This window comes from Girardinichthys multiradiatus, chromosome 22, assembly GCF_021462225.1.
Source record: "Girardinichthys multiradiatus isolate DD_20200921_A chromosome 22, DD_fGirMul_XY1, whole genome shotgun sequence".
Classification (NCBI taxonomy): domain Eukaryota; kingdom Metazoa; phylum Chordata; class Actinopteri; order Cyprinodontiformes; family Goodeidae; genus Girardinichthys; species Girardinichthys multiradiatus.
This window is the reverse complement of record NC_061814.1, coordinates 20,811,876-20,834,291: the sequence shown is the minus strand read 5'-3', so window position 1 is coordinate 20,834,291 and position 22,416 is coordinate 20,811,876. Positions and strand designations below refer to the sequence as shown.

At 40.9% G+C, this 22,416-nt stretch overlaps 1 protein-coding gene across 2 annotated transcripts in view; it reads left to right on the top strand.

Annotated features, from left to right (window-relative positions):
* Positions 1–509: 509 nt before the first annotated feature.
* Positions 510–22,416, top strand: part of LOC124858999 (transcription factor COE3) — an 87,075-nt gene continuing 65,168 nt past the window's right edge. For both annotated transcript variants that reach the window (XM_047351393.1, XM_047351392.1), the window contains exons 1-6: positions 510–1,572; positions 1,890–2,046; positions 2,377–2,440; positions 2,589–2,644; positions 4,368–4,441; positions 6,088–6,156. In XM_047351393.1, coding sequence (XP_047207349.1) covers positions 1,442–1,572; positions 1,890–2,046; positions 2,377–2,440; positions 2,589–2,644; positions 4,368–4,441; positions 6,088–6,156 — 551 coding nt within the window. In that variant the 5' untranslated portion in view covers positions 510–1,441. The remainder of the gene's footprint in view (positions 1,573–1,889; positions 2,047–2,376; positions 2,441–2,588; positions 2,645–4,367; positions 4,442–6,087; positions 6,157–22,416) is intronic.

Below are 22,416 nucleotides of genomic sequence, written 5' to 3'. Positions count from 1 at the left end.
TTTCTTAGCTTATTCATAGCGCAGTGAAATTGTGAAACTATTTTATGCAACAAAAACAACTTCATATTACTGTAATTTCTCAATTAAAAATGAATGCAATGTAATAGATTTATATTCAAGGGTGATTATTGGAAATGAAACCTGAATTATCAATGTAAAAATCTATGAATTGCATTTTCTAACTTTCAAAACATTTTATATAACCTGAAAAAATATAGATATGTATATTATAGGAATAAACGTGTTGTGCCATTTTTGAAATATTACTTTTGGCCTGAGACACTTCCAGAATTTAAGTACGCCAAAAAACTTAATCAACTTAATATGTAAAAAAAAAAAAGCAAACAAAAATTAGTCGAAGAAATACAGCAAAATGTCTCACTGTTAATAAACAGAAAATAAAGCAAACTTGCGACCATTAGGCCATCTAAGAAAAGAAACATGAATTCTCAGGTCCGAGATATTAATATGCATTTTTATTATTATTACTATTATTACATTTTTTTCTCCTTATTATGTTTGATGACTACACCCCGCTTGAATTGTCCGTATCATTAAAAAAGTCAAACTCACCACATATAGGGGCCTAAGCAAGAAGGAAAAAAGTGGAGCGAGTGAGTGTTCTCATGCTGCTGCACTAAATGGGCTGCACCCGCGGAGTGGAGCGCCGCTGCCTGACAGGAACCGTCAGCGCTCCGTATATGGTCAAAAGCCCGCCCCTTTCGGCGTCACGTTCTGACAGCGCCTCTCCCGTGGGTTTAGAGTTTTGGCTCCCGGGAAAGATTTCAGTCCTCGGGGAAAGAGGGCTTAGTTTTGCATGTTCCCATCCATCCTGCACGACGCGAAAGGGCCCCTTATCCACCTCTCCTGTGTACAAGGAACACCTCCATTGGTGATCAGCCTTTGCCTTCGTGTGTTTGTCTTGCGGAGAAGCAGCAGCAGCAGCAGCACCAGCAGCAGCACCTTTTTCCAGGAGTGGGGCTTGCTTTTTTTTTTTATTCAACGAGAAGTCCTGAAGGTTTTGGATGCGGCGCTTCAGGGATGTGGGCACTTTGAGAGCAGCAGCATCACCCACAAACACAAACAACTGCCATCGATTTTTCTCTGAATAGCACAAAAAAAGACAAGAAAGAAAGAAAGAAAAAAAGAAAAACAGAGGAACAATAGCAACACAAAAAAAATCGTGTCTATTGAACAATTCACTTTTCCAGTGTGTGGATACCGCTCTAACTAAGTACAGCACTTTGAGAATTGCTCACATCGGACGGACTGAAGAGGGAGGAAAGACCTGTGGACCGGGTTTTTCCCTCGCAAGTCTTATCCCGCGAAGATAAAACCCTGAAGGATAACACGCTTGGACGTTTATTTCCCCTAATTTCACAGGAGGCTCTTCTCTCTTTTTTTTTTTTCCCCCTTCTTCTTTCCACGCAAATTGTCCTCAATGTTTGGGATTCAGGAAACTATACCGCGGGGTGGGACGACGATGAAGGAGGAACCGCTGGGTGGACTAAACTCGGTCCGCTCCTGGATGCACACAGCTGGGGTGGTGGATGCAAACACAGCCGCCCAAAGGTACGCATGCCAAAAAATGCATCTGATTTTTTTTCCCCGCACGCATTCAGCTCCTCATCATATCGACCCCTCAATCCCCTGAATACTCTGTATCAATTACGGTCTCCCAATAAAATGCCCCCCCTTCGGCTTTTCGCTTCTTTCATTACATCAGATTAGCCATTATTGTGACAAATCAAGAAATCTCCCCCGTTTATACTCAAGCCTGCTTCTGCATCCTCAATGTTTTCCCCCCCCCATCAGCTTCTCCATCATCTAGTGGTATATCCCCGGTGTCCGGTGCTTAACCGAGATGGTGTCTTGTTTTCTCCCCGCAGCGGTGTCGGCTTGGCACGGGCACATTATGAAAAGCAGCCCCCTTCCAACCTCAGAAAATCCAATTTTTTCCATTTCGTCCTGGCGCTGTATGACAGACAGGGTCAGCCCGTGGAGATCGAAAGAACAGCTTTTGTGGACTTTGTGGAGAAGGAAAAAGTAAGCATTGTATTAATTAAAATTTGTATTATTATTATTATTTTTAGGAAAAAAAAATGCATCTCTGCAAATAATCTGCACGTTTCGAAATGATGTTGTTTGAAATGACAATGGGTTACTAACAGGGAAGTCACAAGTAATATTGATTTTTTTATTTTTATTTAAAACTCAATTCCCTTATGACAAAGAGTAGTTTTAACTACTAAATCAGTTTTTCCTACTTAGAATAAAAATGTACACATTTTTATTTTTATACTTAATAAAAACACACGGTGGTTATGGAAAACTGTTTTGCTGATCCATATTTTCCCAAACTGTTGTCTTCTGCAGGAACCAACCAGTGAAAAAACTAACAATGGAATACATTACAAACTACAGTTATTGTACAGCAACGGTGAGTAAAACTAACAACAGCAATATTAACAATAATGATAATATAACATATATATTTTTAATTGATCGTTGCATGTTTACTTCTTATTTTATTTGCAAGCCAAAATTCCTAAAACACTTTTAAAGTGCTCCTCTTTATTCCTCCCCAGGCGTCAGAACAGAACAGGATCTTTACATACGGTTAATCGATTCCATGACGAAGCAGGTAAGCTTTTTCTCACACTTTGTTTCTTTTACGCGCAGCGCTGAACGTAAACGTGCCGTGCCAATCGTCACCCCTAAAGACAGGGGAGAAACAAAGCTGCACTTATGGCCCAAAATAAAATCAAATTACCTGCGTAATCAGAAGAGACAGCTTCAATTTTGACTGTTTACGTTTGACCCTTTATTGTTGCCAGACTCCTAAAAAGTCAATGTCACCCTGGAGTTTTTTTTTTTTTTTTTTGGCTTCTTTGTAGGCTCAGTTTGTCCAAGCATTAAATATTTACGCACCACCTCTGTTCTATATGATCTGATTCGACTTTTCTCACAAAAAGTCAGAGGTGACGCTCTAAACGAGTTTTGAAATAGTGTTTTACATAAATATAAAGGTTTTTTTTTTCTTTTGCCAAAGGAGCTTAAAGCCTAAACGCACGATGCCGATTTTAAATCCAAAGCGAACTCGATTACAATGAAGAAATAAATTATATTAAATTATATGTTTGTAAAAGCCGCATTCACATGCATATTATTTAGCCTTTCATTTTCTTCATGTTTTGTTATTAACCGGGGGAGGAGGGGGAGGGGAGGGGGGGGGGGTTAGATAGAGCCGTGAAGCTTGGACAACATTCCTGCGCGAATGATCCGAGTCAATGACGCAGAACAAGCAATTTATGGATTTCTGTTACTGCAGCTGCAAATAGCGACATAAATCAAACCAATATAGATAATCGCCAGTTACAAGCAGGTAAAAAGGAAAAGAAGAAAAAGAAACATGCAGGTCAAACAAGATATCTTTTATAGTGTGAGTGATGCGACCTGGTTCAGATGTGTCACTCTTTTTCCAAACTCGTTTTATCCTGCTGGCCTGAAGCGTGCCAGACGATGATTGAATTTATTAATGGCAGCACAGCGTAAATCAGCAATAAAATTATCACTCTTATTTTTATTTGTTGCATCATTTTTTTTTTATTAACGTCGGCTTTTCTCAGTTTTTCTTTTTTTTTTTTTTGCTCACATTTTCACATTGTGCCATAGTCCTGTACAAGAGAGTAAAAAAAAAAAAAAAAAAAAAAGGAATCTATCCTTAGAAATGGAAGAAGGAAGGAAAGGAGAGGGAGGGAGGGGATCGAGGGAGGGAGAGAAGAGCGGCAGAACTGATAGCTCCACGCCATCTGTTTCAGCCAATGCTCAAAAATTACTCAACCGTACCGCCAGACACCGCTTTTTATCCACAGAAAGATCATTGTTAGCGGCTCAAAATAAACAACAGATTGCCCATTAACACTTTCCCCCAAATATCCCCAGATTATAAGCATATTGATGACACTTCTATTGGATCTCTCCTCGTGAAAAATCTCTCTGTGTCTGTGCGAGCCACAGGATATTACTGAGATTAATAAAAAAATATACAGTTTATTATTAGGTTATTTCTATATTTATCAAGAGCATCATTTTGGTTTATTTCTAAACATATCATTATAATAATTAAAATGTGGTTTCTGCTATTTATATTGGTGATAATTTGATTCTTTTTAAATTTTTAATAGATGTTTTGAAGATAAATAATTGCGAGCACATGGGAACCACATTTCCTGTCCAATTTAATATACTGAGTCTTGTCTTTGCATTGTTTTTTTTGTTTTTGTTTTTTAGGAGAAGTAAAAAAAATATTTGTTTCATCAAATAAATTAATATAATTTATATCTGTCTTATTTTGCTTTAAAAAGGCCATAGTTTATGAGGGTCAGGACAAGAATCCAGAAATGTGCAGAGTTCTTCTCACTCATGAAATCATGTGCAGGTAAGCATTATGTGTATTTTTTATTATTAAAATATATATTTTTTTGATATGCTGTCCGTTTTGCAGAACCAGACAAAATGTTATTCTTTTCCCCTCCAATAAATTTTGACACTTTTGATGTGATGCAGCAGCCTAAATTGTTCTGTGGTCCTTCAGCAGCCACACACACACTGAGAGAGAGAGAGAGAGGGATAGACAGAGAATGAGAAAGCTGCTGTCATTTCCAACTTTGATATGATGTGATTATACTTTGATACAAATATGACAGTGAAAATGAACTGACTGTCTTTTTTATTGAATGGAAATTGACATAACCACACAAGATCCAATTTCTTATTTTTATTTAATGTGATTTCTTTAGGAGCTGCATGCCACTGTTAATGTTCTGTTATGCATAAATGCAGCATGCAGTGCATTCTTTCTTCTTTTTTTTTTTCATTTTAGTACAGAGTCATTTCTCGCTTGATCCCACCTGTCAACACTGATCAGCGAGCCTTTTAGTGTCATTTAAACCACGTAAATCTCAACAACTCACGTTGCACCCGCCTATTCATCGGTGTCACTGATACTAAAAGGAAAAAACTCCTTTTGTTGTTATTGTTAAGGCTCAGCGTGAGCTCTGTGAACACTGAATTTGGATACTGTCGGTTAACCTCTCTTTGTTGCACCCGGTGCATTGTTCAAGTTTGCTGGTTGGGGAGCAGGAACAGCATGAGAGCTGAGAATGATTTGTCCTTTTTCATGCATAAACTCATCACTCACGCTCAATTTATACATGCATCCATCACTTATTTGTGACACACTGAATATGCTCGTGCTGTAGGGGTATTTTTTTTTTTATCAAGAGGAAGTGCATTTTGCTGCTGCATAAAATAAGTACTAGAACCCATTACAATATATATATAAGAATGGTGTTTTGATATATTACCTAATTCTATCTTTTTTCCATGCTTGTTTTGAATTACATTTTTTTCCTTTAATACATCTCAGCTATAAAACACACCTTTAATATTGCCTCTTGTAAACAAGGGACACTCAGATAGTGTGTGGTTGACTGACAGAATCTTTGTTTTTCTCCTTGCAGCATATGGTATAAATCAATCCCATTCACATATGCTTCTATGTTTTCATCTCAAACGGAAGCCGGGATGATACATTTGTTTGTTGTTGGTGTTTTTTTTATGCACTTCCTGATTCTGAACTCAAGCAGTGATAGGCAGCAGCTAGAGCTATAGGTTTTTTACAGAGAGCAGAGGGCTGGAGCATGTGCTGGAAGATAGATTAGTGCTTTTGAGGGCCATAATTGATAAATGCCATGTAGAAATATTGGTTGAGGGTGGCACCTTGCATCTCCCTCAGAAATAGCAGCTTGGCAATTAGAGGTAAACAAAAGCTGAAGCTGTGAAAAGTGACTCCCCTGCCTCCTGGCCCAGTCCCCACTCCCCTCTCTTCCATCGCTAAGCCAAACAACACAACATGTTGTTTTCACTATTTTTATCAGCCATCAGTATCAATGGGATTGGGGTAGATTGACTGAAGGAAATCTCAAGGCAATGTCTTACCACTCTGATGTACTTAGTGATTAAATGTTCTGATATTTAGCAAATTATTTTTTGTTAAAAACATCATTTTCCCTGTGTCTGCAGCCGATGCTGTGATAAGAAAAGCTGTGGAAACAGGAACGAGACCCCGTCAGACCCAGTCATCATTGACAGGTAGGCTGTTTGCAGGACACTGCATGTGTGTGTGTAGGGGTGTGTGTGTGTGAACAGGTAATAAGTGAGTGAATGTCACACTGACCCAACGGATGAGTGACTGGGCGCTCGAGCTTCCTCCTGGTGTACCAGTCTGGCCCAGTTGGGCTGATTTGCATCTTCCAGCACCACAGTGTGGGAACTGCGAGTGAGTCTGTGTGAGCGGCTGGGGGGCGTCCTTCCCAGGTAACCTGTGCACCACCGAGGGGGCGGCCACCACCTGGATAGGGTCTGTTGGATCACAGGTGGTCAAGCCACCTGATGATCACACTGGGAACATGTCTAATTAGCTCACTCTTATCTAGCATGCTATCGTATCTTTATTTTTGACAGTGACGCCTTCAATAATAATAATTGCTTTTAATTGACTATACTTCCTCCACTTGGGTCAGCTGCGAGCTGGGCTGCCACTAAAGTTTTTATTTTAAGGGGGATAAACATTTTATGGCTGCTGGTTTGTGCTCCACCTGAAGCGAAGTTGCACCTAAGACATTTATATTACCCTCAGCGCTAAAGAGGGAGAATAAAAGCTCCTCTCTACAGGCACTGACATTTCTTTCACATGCCGGAGCAATAGGTCCTGGTCAGCGAGGGGTTTGTTTAGGCTGAGCATATGTGTGTTTGTATGTGTGTGTGGCTGGATATAGAGGTGATGCATGGGGATGCAGCCATGGCGTCGGATCTCAATGTAACTCTCACCACGTAGTGAGGGAGGCAGCAATGCTAATGTTTGACTAGCCGGAATCACTGTTTGCTTAGCGGAGAATGCCTGGTATCTGACAGAGGGGACAACTCTCTTATTAGTAATCAAATAGGGCTGAGCAGTTGTTGCTGCCACTCCACTCCAGCGGCTTCTCATGCATCAGGAAGTAGGAGCCGGCTGCCCTGGGAGCCTGGATGGATTACCAGGGCTACTGCTGTCTGAACCCCATACTCACACAGACACACATTCCCGTCAACACACACTCTGATGGGGACACAAATGCAGTAACAGACGCGCTCTCTGCAGGCATGCATGCATGTTGTTTATACGACTGCTGTGGTTGACTGTCATATTTATATACAGCTCGGGAAAAAATTAGGAGAACTCTGTAAAATTCAAAGATTTTATGCTCTTACTGTTTATAGGTATGAACTTGAGTAGTCTGAACATTTGTTTTAATTCTATAAACTTCTATCAACATTCCTCCAAAATTCCACATAAAGATGTTGTCATTATGAGTATTTAGTCGCAGAAAGTGACCAATGGGTAAAATAACACAAAAGATGCAGCTTTCAGACTTTAAAAAAGGCAAAGAAAACGTTCATATTCATGTTCATGATCTCTTAATTTAGAAACCATTTAAGAATCAGTATTTGGTGGAATAATCTGATTTTCAGTCACAGCTTTTAAACGTCTTGGCAGGGGCTCCACAAGTTTCAGTACCTCTACAATAATGTGTGCTTCCAGTGTTGAATAAACTGGAATGGCTGTCATGCAGAGATGATTTCAGCACAATTGGCAGGGGTCCCTTCATATTTTCGAGAGCTGTAATATATATTGTATGAAATGACTGGCAGAATGGCAGATTTAGGTTTAAACATTTTTTTTGTCTCTCTGTTTTTATTTACATTCTGTGACATAAAGAATATTCCAGGGGTACAAATATTTCTGGACTTAAATGTACCTAAGTTTCACAACTGCAAAAATGTTCCCATGCTGTTGCTGCAAGTCATTTTGATGAGATGTAAGAGAAGGTGCATTTTTCAGCTGCATGGGGCATTGAGTTACACATTGCTGCCTAACCCCACGCTTATTGCTGCACACTTCTGGTCAGCTGGCTGAAATGACACTATGACATGTTTCTCTTGCTTACAAGAAAAACAGCTACATGAAAAATATCTCCGGTTGTAAAAAAAGTAGACAGTCAGTGAAAGTTATACATAACACTATTATACCTAGAATGGTACATATTGTATAACAATAAATATCTTAGCAGTAGTAGAAAGAAATGTGGGTTAGCAGTTAAAAAAAAAAAAGAAGAGATTTGATTATTTTATTTTTGTTTAAATTCTTTGTGTTAATTTTGGGAGCCTTTTACTCAATTTAATCATATAGTCAGAATCTCATACCGTCCTATGCCAAATATACATATATATTCTTTAGGACAAGCCCAGTGGAAAAAAGCGACATTTATTAGTCAGGTGCATTTATCAAAGATTGGACTAAATGGCAAATATACACTTTTTGTCGGATTTCCGGTCCTTTCATGTTTGCTTTGTGTTGTTGCTACTGTTTAAAGTTTCGCACGCCATTGTCCCTCATTCTGCCTGGACAAAGCGTGTAACTTAAGTACAATAAGTGAAATGAAAGCATGTAGAATTAAAGTCAAGAAGAAGGGGTGGGAAAAAAGGGGGGGGTAAAAAAAAAGAAGCGGATGGATATTGTAAGCCCAACTGGCTCACGGAGGGCTCGGATTTTCATTGTGACGAGTCTGAATAGGAGCAGAGTATCCCTTTCCTTGCACAATGAGCAGCTCTGTTGAAACACAAAAGCATATGTTCCTCATTAGACCCTCCCATTGTCTCCATGTCGTAACTATGAGCCCGTCAGCTCACCCTAACAGACCCACGCAGGTTCCCAGTGACTGAGGGGGGAAAGCTCGTGGAGAGAGGGGCGCTTGTGAAAGTTTGCAGAGTTTAGCAAGAGTTACGGACATGACCTGAGCGCCGAGCAGGCTTTCTTACTGTACGATTATTTAGTGCAGTTACTTGACTCTTCATGCCGTGCATATGGTTAAGCTTTTAGTTAAAGCCCCCTTGTTTTACAGCCATTTCTGTTACATCTGTCATTTTCTCATGCACATCATTAGAGGCACCTGTGCTGCGGTCGCTGCTGGCAGAAACTGATTATTTCCAATTGAGTAGAACATAGCTGACTGACATAAACCTAGAGGAGAGGTTTGATTGTTGAATCAAGCATGTCTCATCTGTCTAGAATAACAGCATGAGAGGAAAAAGAAAACAAAAAAAACAAAACAGCGAGCACTGCCACATTTTGTTGAGAAACAGTAGCATGGCTGAACCTTAAGAAACAGATTTGGAGTGAATCATTGATGGCTTTCACTCTCTGTAACATTTTCCCAGATGGTACGAGGGGGGAAAGCGCACACAGCTAGCTGGCATCTAGCAAGACATTAACTGGCGTTCCCATGGATCTGGCATATCCAACGGAGTTTGGGAAACTTATCATTCCAAATGTGTCCTATTTTCCTGCGGTCAAGCCAGACATCTGTTTACCCTATTTTCTCTTGGAGTTTTGATACAGATTTTCACTCAGATTTCTAAGGAGGAAGGATTCTCTTAAAAAAACGGAAAAAAGAAATGTTGGTTAGATATTGGCTCAACAGCTGTCACAAAGTTTCAGCTATACTTGGGCTTTAAATATTTCAGCAATTACACTTGATGGCTTTGCATTATTCATATTTGTTTTTGGATGAAGAAAAGTCCTATTTTTGATTAATTCTTGTGGCTTCATGTTGGGCATGGCCCCGCATGAGGTTCTCACGGTGTGTACAAGTACCACACAGCATATAAAACAACATCTGATCACTTTAAGCAACAATTAGACATACTAATGCTAAAATAACAACATAGTGGTTATTACAGTCATTATAATGTTTCTTTAGCATTTGTTTATTGTTATTTTGAGTTTGATGCTTTTGCATATACACGGTAGGCAAAAAATGTAAAATTAAAACCTGATAAATTAAGAAGTAATTTAGTAATTTAATAAGTGCTCATTGTGCTTAATATTATAATGTTGTTGCTAATATCAGTACAAAAAGCTAATATTATCTGGGTAATTAGTGGGGCTAATTGCTCATTTAGCGAGCCTCCAGAAAACAGCCCTATGACACTGCGTTACCATAAGAAATTGATAGGTAGCGCTTTTTTAGTTTCCACGTCTTGACTGTCCTTCTTTTTGGTGACTAGAAATAATTCCAAACAGCCGAATTTGTCTTTCTTGTAAGCAAGAGAAAAGTGTAACAGCCATTCTTTGGCTCAGCTGACCAGTAATGTGCAGTAACAGGTGGAGGAGGGACATTACCAGAGAAAACTCTGGTCGCTCCAGCACATTCTGTGGCATCTCATTAAAAGGCTCTTAAACTGTAGGAATGGTAGGATGAATGGATTTCGCCATTAAAAAAACACAACTTTTTAAAACCTTGACATACCTTGATGCCAGCCTGTTCTTACTGTATATATACCATGACTTAAGTTTGAAGTATATTTTCCTTTTAAACAAAAAAAAAACTGTTGTCAGTAATATGAATGTTTGTCCTTTCAGACATAAAATGTGAAAAATGCAAAATTTCAAAGCCAGTTGGTGCGAGAATTTTATTAATCTAGAGACTAATTGTTGCGATGTTGCTACGGCTGGATCCTTTTCCAGTTTCCATAAATCCAGCAGAGCTGCAGATGTCTCTTTTATAAGTTAATGGTGCTTTAAAGTAACTGGGGGAGAAGGTTTATTTAGTCTGTAATTTAAATCTTGAGAGTTATAGTGATGAGGTACCCAATATCTGATTAGATGTCCCCCCCTACATTTACAGTGCACCCAGCCTAAATCCCAAACATAACTTAATTTACGATGACCCTTCTGGTTTGGAATCTGCCTTCACTCTTCTGCATATTGACTTTGTCTGTGTGAAAGATTAGATACACTGGCCAGGCTCACGCATGGATTTTGTAATAAGGTGGCACATGTTGTTGAAAGACGAGGGAAAATGACTCATTCTGACTGTCGGAGTTCAAAGGTCACTTTTAGTGTGGGAAGATTGAGTCTTTTTTTTTTTTAGGCAGAAATCAGACAGAGACAAAATGTGGTGTCAGTGTGTGAATTCTGGTTTTATTGTATGTTTGTGAGGTCGGACATCCTGTCTCAATTTTTGTTGCTATTCGCAAACAGTTTTTGGAAGAGAGCTAAACATGTCAGCTTCATTTTTTCCAGTGGTCACAGCACTCCATTTCACTTCCTGTCACAAAGGTCAAAGAGCATTGACCTTTGGAGTGCAGCCCAGCCACTGAATAATTCATGACATTGACTTGTTTTTTTCCCCTTATTTTTTCCCCCTTGCCTCCTTTTTATGGTCAGCACACATGGCTGTGCAGTGGGAGGCTTTTATTCATTTAGCTCATTTATAAAAGGGCCTCACTGCACCTGTTTGTGTGTTAATGCAATTAAATTTTGGCCTAATGTAAATTTTGCTTAGCTTTCTGTTATGTCCCTCATTAGCCAGCCTGTATTTTCTAAACGACTTTGCGTTATCGTTCATTTGCGGGAACACCTACGAGGTCATTTCCCAGAGAGCACTTGACTTGTTGTCAAGTTGTTTACCAGAAACAAAAGGGACCGCAAGCCTCAAAACGTCTCACAAGCGGCCTCCTAAGAAACAAATCGAGAAAATTTGCGCGCTCCCATCTGGTTTTTGCAGAGCCGTGATTACCTCCGAAAGCTGAACAAATGCCAGTATTTATAAGGTCAGCCCTTTATGTGGAAATGCGATGTAAATGAGAATCAGCGAAAGGGGACATTAAACAAAATTAAATTCATTGTCTCCTTTAATGTCATTTACATTTTTGGCTAAGCCCCGGACTGTCAAAGAGGATTTCTAAAACCATTTTAATTGCACATCAGCATTGGGGGGGAAAAAAGGGGGTGTGTTTTGACTGTGCAGCTGCCTTGATAACCTGCAAAAAAGAAGTGTGTTTATGAAGTACCTAAATGACATGTTTTCACTGCGTCTGCACAGGGGCAATTAAGATGGCAGTCAGTAGGTAGTGATAATATAGCATGGTGCTCCAAGCATCCTTAATGAAAATGATGCGGAGGGTCTTTATTTTATTTTTTTATCTTTTTTATTTTTTTGCATTGCACCTTTAAGTTGTGGTACTTAAGGTGCAGTGTTTCCTTTATGGTTTAGCCATTAAAGCTGTTAACATGTATAGGAAGTGCCCTCTTATTATATTTCTACACGCATGCAAACACCTGCGAACACCTAATTACTCGTGACTTAATAACACATTCAAGTCGATGTTGTATTTATGGACGTGTTTGGCATCATTCCTCAGACAGATGTGGGTTGAGAAATGGGAGCACAAGCTGGCCACCCCTGCTTTAAGCCGACGTGGTGTTTGAATGAAGCCTGTCTCCTCCCGGGGTCTAAAGCAGGAAGAGCAGGAAGTGTTGAGAGCAAAAGCTGTACTTTGGCAGCTCTCCTTTGGCTTGCACTTGCCGAAAAATGAAACCCAGACCCTCTGTGCAGCTCCTCAAGAGCCAGAACCTTCCTTCCCAGCGCTCCCAACCATCCAGGATTGGGTAATACTTGTTCACTAAGCAAAACATTACCTCAAATTATTCTCGCCCTGTTCCCCCTATTCCCTCCTCCCCTCGTGTCGGTTTTTATCGCAGTTTGTAAATGTCAAGACACGTACGACGACGCACAGTATAAATGATATTTTCCAAATTATGCTCACATGTTTGGGTTCACATGAGTGGCGGCTGAATGTAACGTGGTGGTAGATGCTCCCGCGGGACGCCCACCTCACTGGGGTAGGATTCCCCAGTGGCATCAGCTAATGGCAAGACTTGACAACAGCAGAGAAGCCGGGGGTGTTGTGTTTTACTAGCACTGAGCAGGGGTGATGACTTTAACATGTGTGCAGAGAGAAAGACGGAGATGTTTGTGTGCTCTTTGTGTGTGAGTGAGTGAGTGTGTGTGCTGTGCTAAAGAGAGGTGTGCAATACGAAAGAGTGGCGCGGGCCAACAGAGCGACGGATTCGGCTCCAGCTTGACGGCAGTGAAAGACGAAACATGGTTCCACATGTGTTGAGAAAGAGCAGTCCATCTGTCCATGGAGACAACCCCTCCTCCTCCACCAACACTCCCCCCCCCCCTTCCCCTCTTTCCTTCTCTTCCTTTCCTTCTCCTCCACCACTCTTTTACTCCCCTGGTTCAGTGCTGACAGAAACAAGGCCAGAGTTGGGGTGATGAGATGAATGCTGGGCCAAAAGCAACACTGGACCTTGTGTACACACACTCACACACGCATACATACACGCACCACACACACCTTACACACACACATACACAGCCGCACACACACACCATACATCCTGAGGAGTGAAACATTTTTTAAAAGAGATTATTTGGTATTTTGGTATATGTTTTATATACATTGTTAAAAGTTTTCAGTCTCATTTCTGTACTGTTTTTGCAATTTAAATCCCCCCAAAAATCAGTCACTGGAAAAAACAAAACCAAACAGGGATTGTTTATTGGTATAGAAAAGAAAATAAACAGTATGAAAAAATATTTGGATTACAATAAACTCCAATTAAAAATGCTTGTAAACCCTTCAAACTAACAGTTTAGGTGTACTGGCTACCTTGTAAAAACAATTTTTTTCATGCATGAAGAGAGGAAAGGAATTTTATCTATCTAGTCTCCCTTATTGAATATCTGTCACTCAAATGATACCACGGTCACAGATTTACGTTGAAATTAAGGAGAGTTGCATTATCGTAAAGTAATGAACACTAAAATTTGTGGGTGTGAAAAAACATGTTGTAACTTATCAAATAATCAGATTTTTCTATTTCTTAAATTTTGTCTTAGGTTTGCATTTTTGGTGTGCCACCCCAACAATGTAAGGGCTCCCCTTATCCGAACATTCCTTACAAAACCTTTTAAATGTGCCCCTGACGTTTGCCGTTTCAAAAATTTTTTCCACTGCAGATTTAATTAGAGCAATATTGCAATATTGCAATATTGCGCTACTTAATGTAACTGGCCTGGTGCTGGTGTAGTGTAGATGGATGCATTTTATTGTTAGTAGTAGTAGCAGTATTTGTTTTTCTGTGACTGTATGCAGTGACAGACTGAACCTCAAAAATACTGATGAAGTTTACAATACTCATCACTTTTACTGTTATAATAATAACAATGTAATGAATATTCTAACATTTTTCCAAAATTCCTGGTGAAAATCTTGAGATAAACAAAACAAGTATTTAGCAGCACCCTTTTCCAATCCAGCTTTATTGTGGTTTTGAAAGTGTTTTGTTTTTTTATGCAGTAATTTAGTTAAATTGCTCCTGATTCTGTGAACCAATTTAGGTAACTAAAACTTATGTTTTTCCTTCAGCAAAAGTGTCCATTTTCTTTCTCTTGGCGTGTTCTCCCTTCTCATTCATCCCTTATTAGGTTTCCCCTAATTGTCAAACAAACTGTTGGGTCAACCTCAGTCATATCTGGCCATAAAACAGCACATTAGGCCCCGGCGAGGGATATATGTGGTATTTCATCGGGGGACGGAGTAATGCTGGGGTTTTATGGTTAAGTACCAGTTCACGCCCACGCCATTTGTTTCGCATTAGAGCGAAGGTTTTGTAAATCAGATCAATATGTTCGCTGAGATGTGATTCCATGTTGGGATCTCCCGAGTCGTTCGTTCCTCCAGTATTTTTCTTAGGGGATTGCTTGTCGATGCACACTCTTCCCTTCCTTTGGACCCCTCCATCCCCCTTTCTTCCTTTTTTTATTTCCCACCACTGCTAGTCCCTCCCTCTTTCTTCACCTCAATCTATTTCCATTTTCTGAATGTAGCAATTTGTAGTGTGACACGGGCGAGATTAGGATGGGAAGCAGTCTGAAGATTTCATCGGACATGGTCCTGCTCCCGCTGGTGTGAGGTCACAGGACAAAAATGGGGGTGGTGGTAATGGTGGGGGATTCGGGGATAGGGTCATCAGTTACCTTTGGGGAAACGAGCTGGTCTGCTGGCTGCTCCGTTGGCCCCCAGGGGTGCCTTGGATGTATCGGAGGAGAAGGCCCCAGAGAAAGAGCCCTGAACCAGTGTCATTTATTAAAAGTGACAAGTTATTTCTAACTATAGCTCTGTTTTTATTGTTTTACAATGCTGTCGTTTGGAACGGCGGCCCTCTCTTCAAGCATCACAAACAAGTGATGAATGAACCAGGTGACCAACTTTTTTTTAACATGCTCAGTGTACTTAAGCACCACATGTGCGCAGTTAAATCATGTAACATATCTTGTTGCTCTGTTAAAATCAAACAAACATGCAGCTTTAATAAAGATCGGCCCATATGTTAAGTGTAGAAGAAATATTTCAGCAATTGGCAGTTTTTTTTTTTTTGTTCTCCAGGACATTTGTTCAGTAAACTAATAACAGCTTACAGTATGAATCTCAAGTTGACCTCTGCATAATCAGTTCCAGAACATGACCAAACGGCAATAGTTGAGCTTTTTACTCATTCTATTCTGCACTTTTTTAATGAAAACCAAAAACTAATAATGGAGTGTTTATTCAATGTGTGACCAACGCTACTTACTGAGGGTCACCAAGGTACCCCAGCCCCGTCTTTCTTTTTACAGCCTGCCCCAAGTGCGTTAATGATATATGACAGAAATTTCCTTGTGCTGGTTCAGTGGCAAGAAAGGTCCTGGCTAGTCTATATCAATCCATCTGACTTATGTTCCCATGTCTTGAATTACCGCTTGATGGAAACCTGCTGCGGGCTTCTCTCGCCAATTGAAATCAGATCTCCTCCACAGCCTGGTGTGATATTGATCCATATTCAACACCCAGGCTGTGGATCGATCAGTATTGATTTACAATAAAAAACACTCCTCTGCTTGTTCAGCACTGCGATCGATACTTTAAAGCAAAAGAGAGGGGGGAAAAATGCAAAAAGAAGAAAAACAGGACCTGCACTGTCCAGCTGGAATTTATATATAAAAAACATGAGGATCTGTTTTATTTCTTTTGAGAAGCAAGAGTTTATGTGACCAAACCTTAACCACTCTGGTAAGCCTGCAACCCCTGCAATGATCCCCTGCTGTGATGTAAGACACACCAGTAAAAATGGTTTTACAGGATGATATTTCTATAAGGACCCGTATACTGAAAGAGGTGTGTCTGTTTCTGAATTAGCGGCACATCTGCACTGCAGTCTGCAAGCGCTAAAACTGTCACATCAAATCTGTTAGAGAGCTCAAATGGAATGCTAAAATTGGTGGATCACTTTAGCTTGATTTCGGCATGTTAACATAATGACATGATTTCCTGTGGTTTTGATATTAATTCATTTCTCATTTTCCACCCCACCCCACCCACTCACACACACACACACACACACACACACACACACACACACACACACACACACACACACACACACACACACACACACACACACTCTTGTTTTGCTATATGTAGTGAGGACCATGTGTTGACTCCCATTGACTTCCATTGATTTTCAGTCATTTTCAACCCTTTCTATGCCCTAACCCTGACAATAACTCTAAACCTAACCATTACCAGTGCATGCCTAACCCTAACCTTAACCTAAAGTCAATTCACATCTTAGTCCTAAACCTAACCGTTAGCAAAATAGGTCGGGAGGACCAGCAAAATGTCCTCACTTTGGTACAAACGGTCCTCAATTTGATGGTGAAATCGGGAAAATGGTTTTCACTGTGATGCCAAGACAGGAACACACACACACACACACACACAAGCTAGGTCCAAACCTCCCACACGTTCACGATTAGGGCCCAGTACAATGCTGAACATGCTGAAACAGGCCAAGACGACCCAGTGAGCTCCGGCCAGATCCACTTTCCTCCTTGTCACATCTTAGTCCTAATCTTTCGGACTTCCTCTCTCCTGCCAAATAACTGTTCCCATCCAGCAGGTCCCAGCATTGGCTCAGGCTGCCAACATCTGAAAGTTATTATCCCCAATCTCTGACATCCAGGAGTTTACAGTTATATAATGATGGGGAAAACCACATGTCCCCAGAGGCAGAGAACATATTTGAGATGCCTCCCCATCTGTTTTGGGGGAGCTGCCCATTTTGGGCAAAAGTTAGAATGGCAGGCAAGCAGAATTTATTTTGTAATCTTTCAGCTTTTTTTTTTTTCAACAACTGTAACAAGCTGGTCTGGGAGTCATTATATGGGGTGATAAAGCAAATCCAATTGGGTCAAGTTCCCCTCTACACAGCGCTGGTGGTTCTCCCTGCCTCAACGGTCGTCCCTGACTGTGTAAGTGGCGCTTGTTTGTTTGTCCTAGAGAGGCAGGGCTGGGGGGGACTAATGCAAGCCCGGGGGCCAGCCAGGTCGGAGGCGACGCTAAACCCGAGCTGCCTGGTGTAGCTGTGCTCCCTCGCTGCTGGCTTGGCCTTGTTTGGACTGCAGCTCCGGTTTGCTTTCTTAGAGGGAAGCTGAGCCTCCGTAATCACTGAGCCCTTCGCTCGGGTGGGGAGTGCAGCCAAGGCCAGAGGGAGTGATGACATAGGTCTGCAGAGGCCTGGCCTGGTCCACTCTTAGCATATTTATTTTCTCTTCCCATTGCATGGTTTGGGTCACACCATATTATGTTCGGACCTTATGCACGTGCAAAAGGCACTCAGATGTGATGAGGTGCACTGAGTAAGCTGTGAGCTTTGTTTTTACTAATAAAGCTAGGGATTATTGCCTTGCTGACCTCAGTGTAAACTTTATTAGTCTGTTAATCACATACTCTAGTTATGAAGCAGCCCCACCTGCCCTGGGAGTACTTATACTGCCATACAGTTCAGGTTATTGGGGAACTGACTAAATTGCACTCAATTATTAACACCCCAGCTACACAACTTCGGAAATTTTCTTATGTGGGTATTTTTGTTTTTGAAAGAAGCTCTGTCTACATAGTCTCTGGGATTCCAATCAAACTGATTTAATACTTACTCCACACCAGCAGGTGGCAATAATCTCAACAGCAATGACATCAAAATTTTAAAAGATCGCTCAGTGACTCTGTTGCTGTATTTAGCAAGTATTTAGAGACCTCCAACATCTCTTTTTCAAAAAAGCGAATATTGACAAATCTAGCAACATCTTTGGTGTTCTTGGAGACTTGTAGATTACGGCTTGGATCGTTTGTACTTTTCTCAGCGAGCAGCAGTTTCTCCCAGCTGCAGTCAGAGCAGGGGATGTTTACCCTTCTAACCTGTAAATAAACTACACATGCATGAATCCGCCTCTGGCTAATCCTCTAAAGAGACAGTCCATCAAACTGTCCCTTTTAGGTGACTTTTGCTTGTCCCATAAATCAGATAAAGGAGAAGGGCTGCAGTCGCGACATTAAAACAATCGACAGAAGAAAATTACTATAGTTTTCAACATATTTAGGTTGTTTCTTTGTGTCTCTTTCATTATGTTTTTTCTCTTTCCAACAGCATCAATAATAATTATACGCACAATTATGAAAATTAAGTGATTTTACCATTTAACAACTTCTAGCAACTTCTGAGATCCTAAATGTGGCTAAAGCAGCACAAGACTAAAGACTCTCCCAAAACAACTACACTTGTTTTCTCCTACACTTATAGCTTGCAGTTAAAATTGAGTGCAAACAGTTTTAGAAAAACAGCTTCATTATCCTGTAGTTTTTATGACAGATAGTAGCAGTGAGCATGTGCAAAGGATGCCTCAACATTATGGTTTTTAATGCTCTCCAGAGTTCCAGTCCACATTGATGCACCATCCTTCATTTTTAAACAAATTGAAATCTACACTTGGAATTTCAATTAAAATGGCTCCACTACCTATGTTGCTTCAGCAGGTGGTGATGACATGAACATTACCTACATACAATGTTAAAAGAAGATCCAGAGCATGGCTAAAACGGTGCCAGGCTAAAGATTCTCCTAAAACAGCTGCAACTCCTGTTTTCTTTGACATTGTTTATTCTTTGTCTCTTATTTTACAATTGAAGTTCATTGTAAACAGAGACAGAACAAAGCGAGGTAGAGGAGGAATAATGCATAAAAAACTGTTCCACTCATACTAAGTAAATCTCTATGCCATGGTTTTTAACAATGTCTGGATCTCCAGTCTGCATAGACACACCCCAAACAGTTGTATCAGAGCTCTTATAAATTTCCACTTTGAAAATGTTTTTTTAAAATCTCAGTTTACTCACCAAAAGTTCATTTTGCGTGTGGACAGGAGGTACACATGCAGAAGAGAATCTCAAACTATTTCAAAGTATCTGATGTGGACAGGACATAAAACACTTGGTGAGACAATGTTTTGCATTGTGTCTTGATAAATATGTGTTTTAGCAAAAATGAGCAAACTCTTCCAAATTTTCACCTATTAAAATTCCATCTACTCAAATGTTTTATTCAGCATGACCACTGTTTTGTGTTTTGTTACGTTATTGAAATGGGTTGTCGATTCGAATAGAGTCAACCCGGTGGGCCAATCTCATTGTAACCAGTGGAGAGTGAAAGCCATCTCCGCATCGTGGGCTCAACAGAACACACACTAAGATTGGACAAGGGGGGGCAGTGAGAGTGCTGTGCTCTCCAGATGGAGATCCCAGATATCGGGGGGGGGGGGGGGGTGGGGTAATGTCCGGGCCATTTTCCAGGGTTTCCATAATGGGAATCTACCCCTTGCTTGCTTATTAAGTTGTGCACACACGGCAAAGGGACAGGAGAGGAGGAGAGGAGATAAGGGCAGGCGAGGCGAAAGATGGACAACCTGCTCGCGCTCACCTCTCTGCCGCAAGTGTCAAGCAGACCCTGTCGGAGAAATCACAGGTCATGTGGACAGATGATTGTCAAAGCTCCACCTTGATAGTGGGCTTTTCCTTTTTTCTTGCCACTGAGCCGCTGAGGTGAAAGATAAGATTTGTTTTTGTTTTCCATCGTAGAGGGAGAAAGTATGATGTTCTGGTCAGGAAGGTCGTCTCTGGGGGTCACGGGGTCGCAGCCCTCTCGGTACCTGAGCACCCTCACATGGCTGATTCATTTCTCAGGCTTGCTGAAACAACAACGGGGTGTGGAGAGGATGGGGTCGGCTCGAGGAGAATGATCTATCAGCAGCAGCAGCAACATGCAGACAGCATGGCAGCTACTACAGCTAAACAGAGTGAGACAGATAGGCCAAAGTCTCTCATACGTAACACTGGCAGCTTTAAGACGACAGCGCTGAGTGTTATGGATGCTTGACATTGACCTCCAATGCACAAATTGTGTATTTATCAAGGTGGTAGGACAATGGTATATTTGTTTGTAAATTATTTAGTTCAGTGGGCAAAATGCTGCCCCTCCTCACATGAAAACTTGCCACTTCTGTAAGATAAGAACAATCTGTTTCTGTTCTCCCCTTTTTGTGCCTCTTGTCAGCTGTTTTCTACATGGCTTAGAATTTAGGTGATCATATTTCCAACACTGTCAGTTCAATCAAGTCAAATCTGCTTTAAAAGGTGAAGGAAAAAAGCTCTGCAGCGTACATTTTTCTCTAAGAGAAATATTTGTGTACAGATAGGCCTGTCATTCCGTGAAACAACATTCATGATTCTTTTATTGGTGCTCTGCCATCACCCCCCCCTTCTTTCTCTCTTCCCTCTGTGGAAAAAAGGGCTAGTCTACAAAGTGGCTTTTTGTCGTCTGAGAGAAGTAAACTTCATCAGGTCGACGGTGAGGTGTGCTTCACATGTCACTCAGTTGAGCTCTTTCCTAATGAAATGCTGCATACAGATTTCTGCCTGCGGGCTCAGGGGGATAAGACCGTGGTAACAGAATGAAACAAACCCCTTCCCATTCCCTTCACTCACTCACACACATGCACACACACATCTTTCTGGAGAGCATCCATGTGAAGAGATCCAAATCTGCAATTTATTCAAATATTGATATTTCTACTTGTCAGGAGAAAGGTGCCTTGAAATTTCCTCTGAGTACTCCTGTCAAAAAAATAGCAGGAAATATGTCAGATAATTCATAAATGGAGTTCAGCGCTGCAAAGTCAGTTGGGAACAGCGGAAAAATATATATATGCTTGTCAATGAAGAATAGGAGCAATATTCCAGAGCCTGCTGCTCATTCTTCCATCATGTCAAGCAAACAGCTTTTGCTGGCCCATAAGCGTTTGTTTCACAGTTTGTGTGTATATTTGTGGATGTCCGTGTATATTTGCACATGTCCTCGTGTATGCACATGTGTATGTATATTTATGCATGTGACTGTGTGTGTGCTTTGGCAATGTTGTGACTCCTACTTAGATGTGTTTGTTATCTTTTTTCCATCAAGACACCCCATTTCCCGTCCTAAAGCAGCCAATGAGAATGTGTCCAATTTTTTTTTTCCTACAGAGGTCCGTAACCGGACGCTAGCCTACATGTGGTTTAAATTAGGGCCCCTGAAACTGTGAAGGACGCCTCGAATGACGTGAGGCACTTGCAGACCCAAATTCCATTCTGTTGAATGGAGGAGAAGAGAACTATCCGGAATCCTCTGAGATTTTTTGGCTCGGGTCCTGTCTGAGATTAAAACAGGGCGGAAACCGAAAACTCAATGAATCATGTGGCAGTGTCCCATGAAATCTCTTACTACCCTGTCACACCCTCATTGAAAACACAAATCAACTTAAGTTGTGAAAAAACAATCACCTCACTCATCTCTGCTATCTATTGAACGGAACTTTCTCCACCTTAGGAAAAAAGCAAAAAAAATCCCACTTTCTCTCGCTCTTTTTTTTCCCCACCCACTTCCATCCTGACAGAGTGGCAGCTCTGTGATGATGCATCGCATGACCGCGCTGTGCCAAGGCGAGACAGAATAGGACCCCACATATCTACAGCGGTCACGTGATGCCATAGTTCATAGCAGTTGATGAGATGCAGTTTGGCACAGCTTGAGGCCCATCTGGGAGATGCAGATACGCAGACACGAGAAGTATTTTACAGCAATGCATCTGCGCACTTGAAGAGCTATTTAGCATATGCTGCTATACGAGAGAATTTGCTAGGCTGTTGCCAGCTGCAGATTAGTCTCCATTTCTCGAAAATTGGACACAGCAGCTGATCCATAGTCAAAGATGTGCTAATGCATAATGTTATTTAACATTGCACTTACAATGGCTTGAAAAAGTATCAGTCCCTCTTCAACTTTTCCACATTTGGTCACATTAAAATCACAAAGTTCGATGTAATTTTACAAATAAAAATCTGAAAAGTTTGGTGAGCATTTGCATTCAGCCTCTTTAATATCTCTACATAAAATCCAGTAGAACCAGTTGGCCTCAGAAGTCACCTAATTGGTAAATAAAGTTGACCTAAGGTCTCAGAGGTTTTTTTAGAGCAGAATAGTGACCAAAC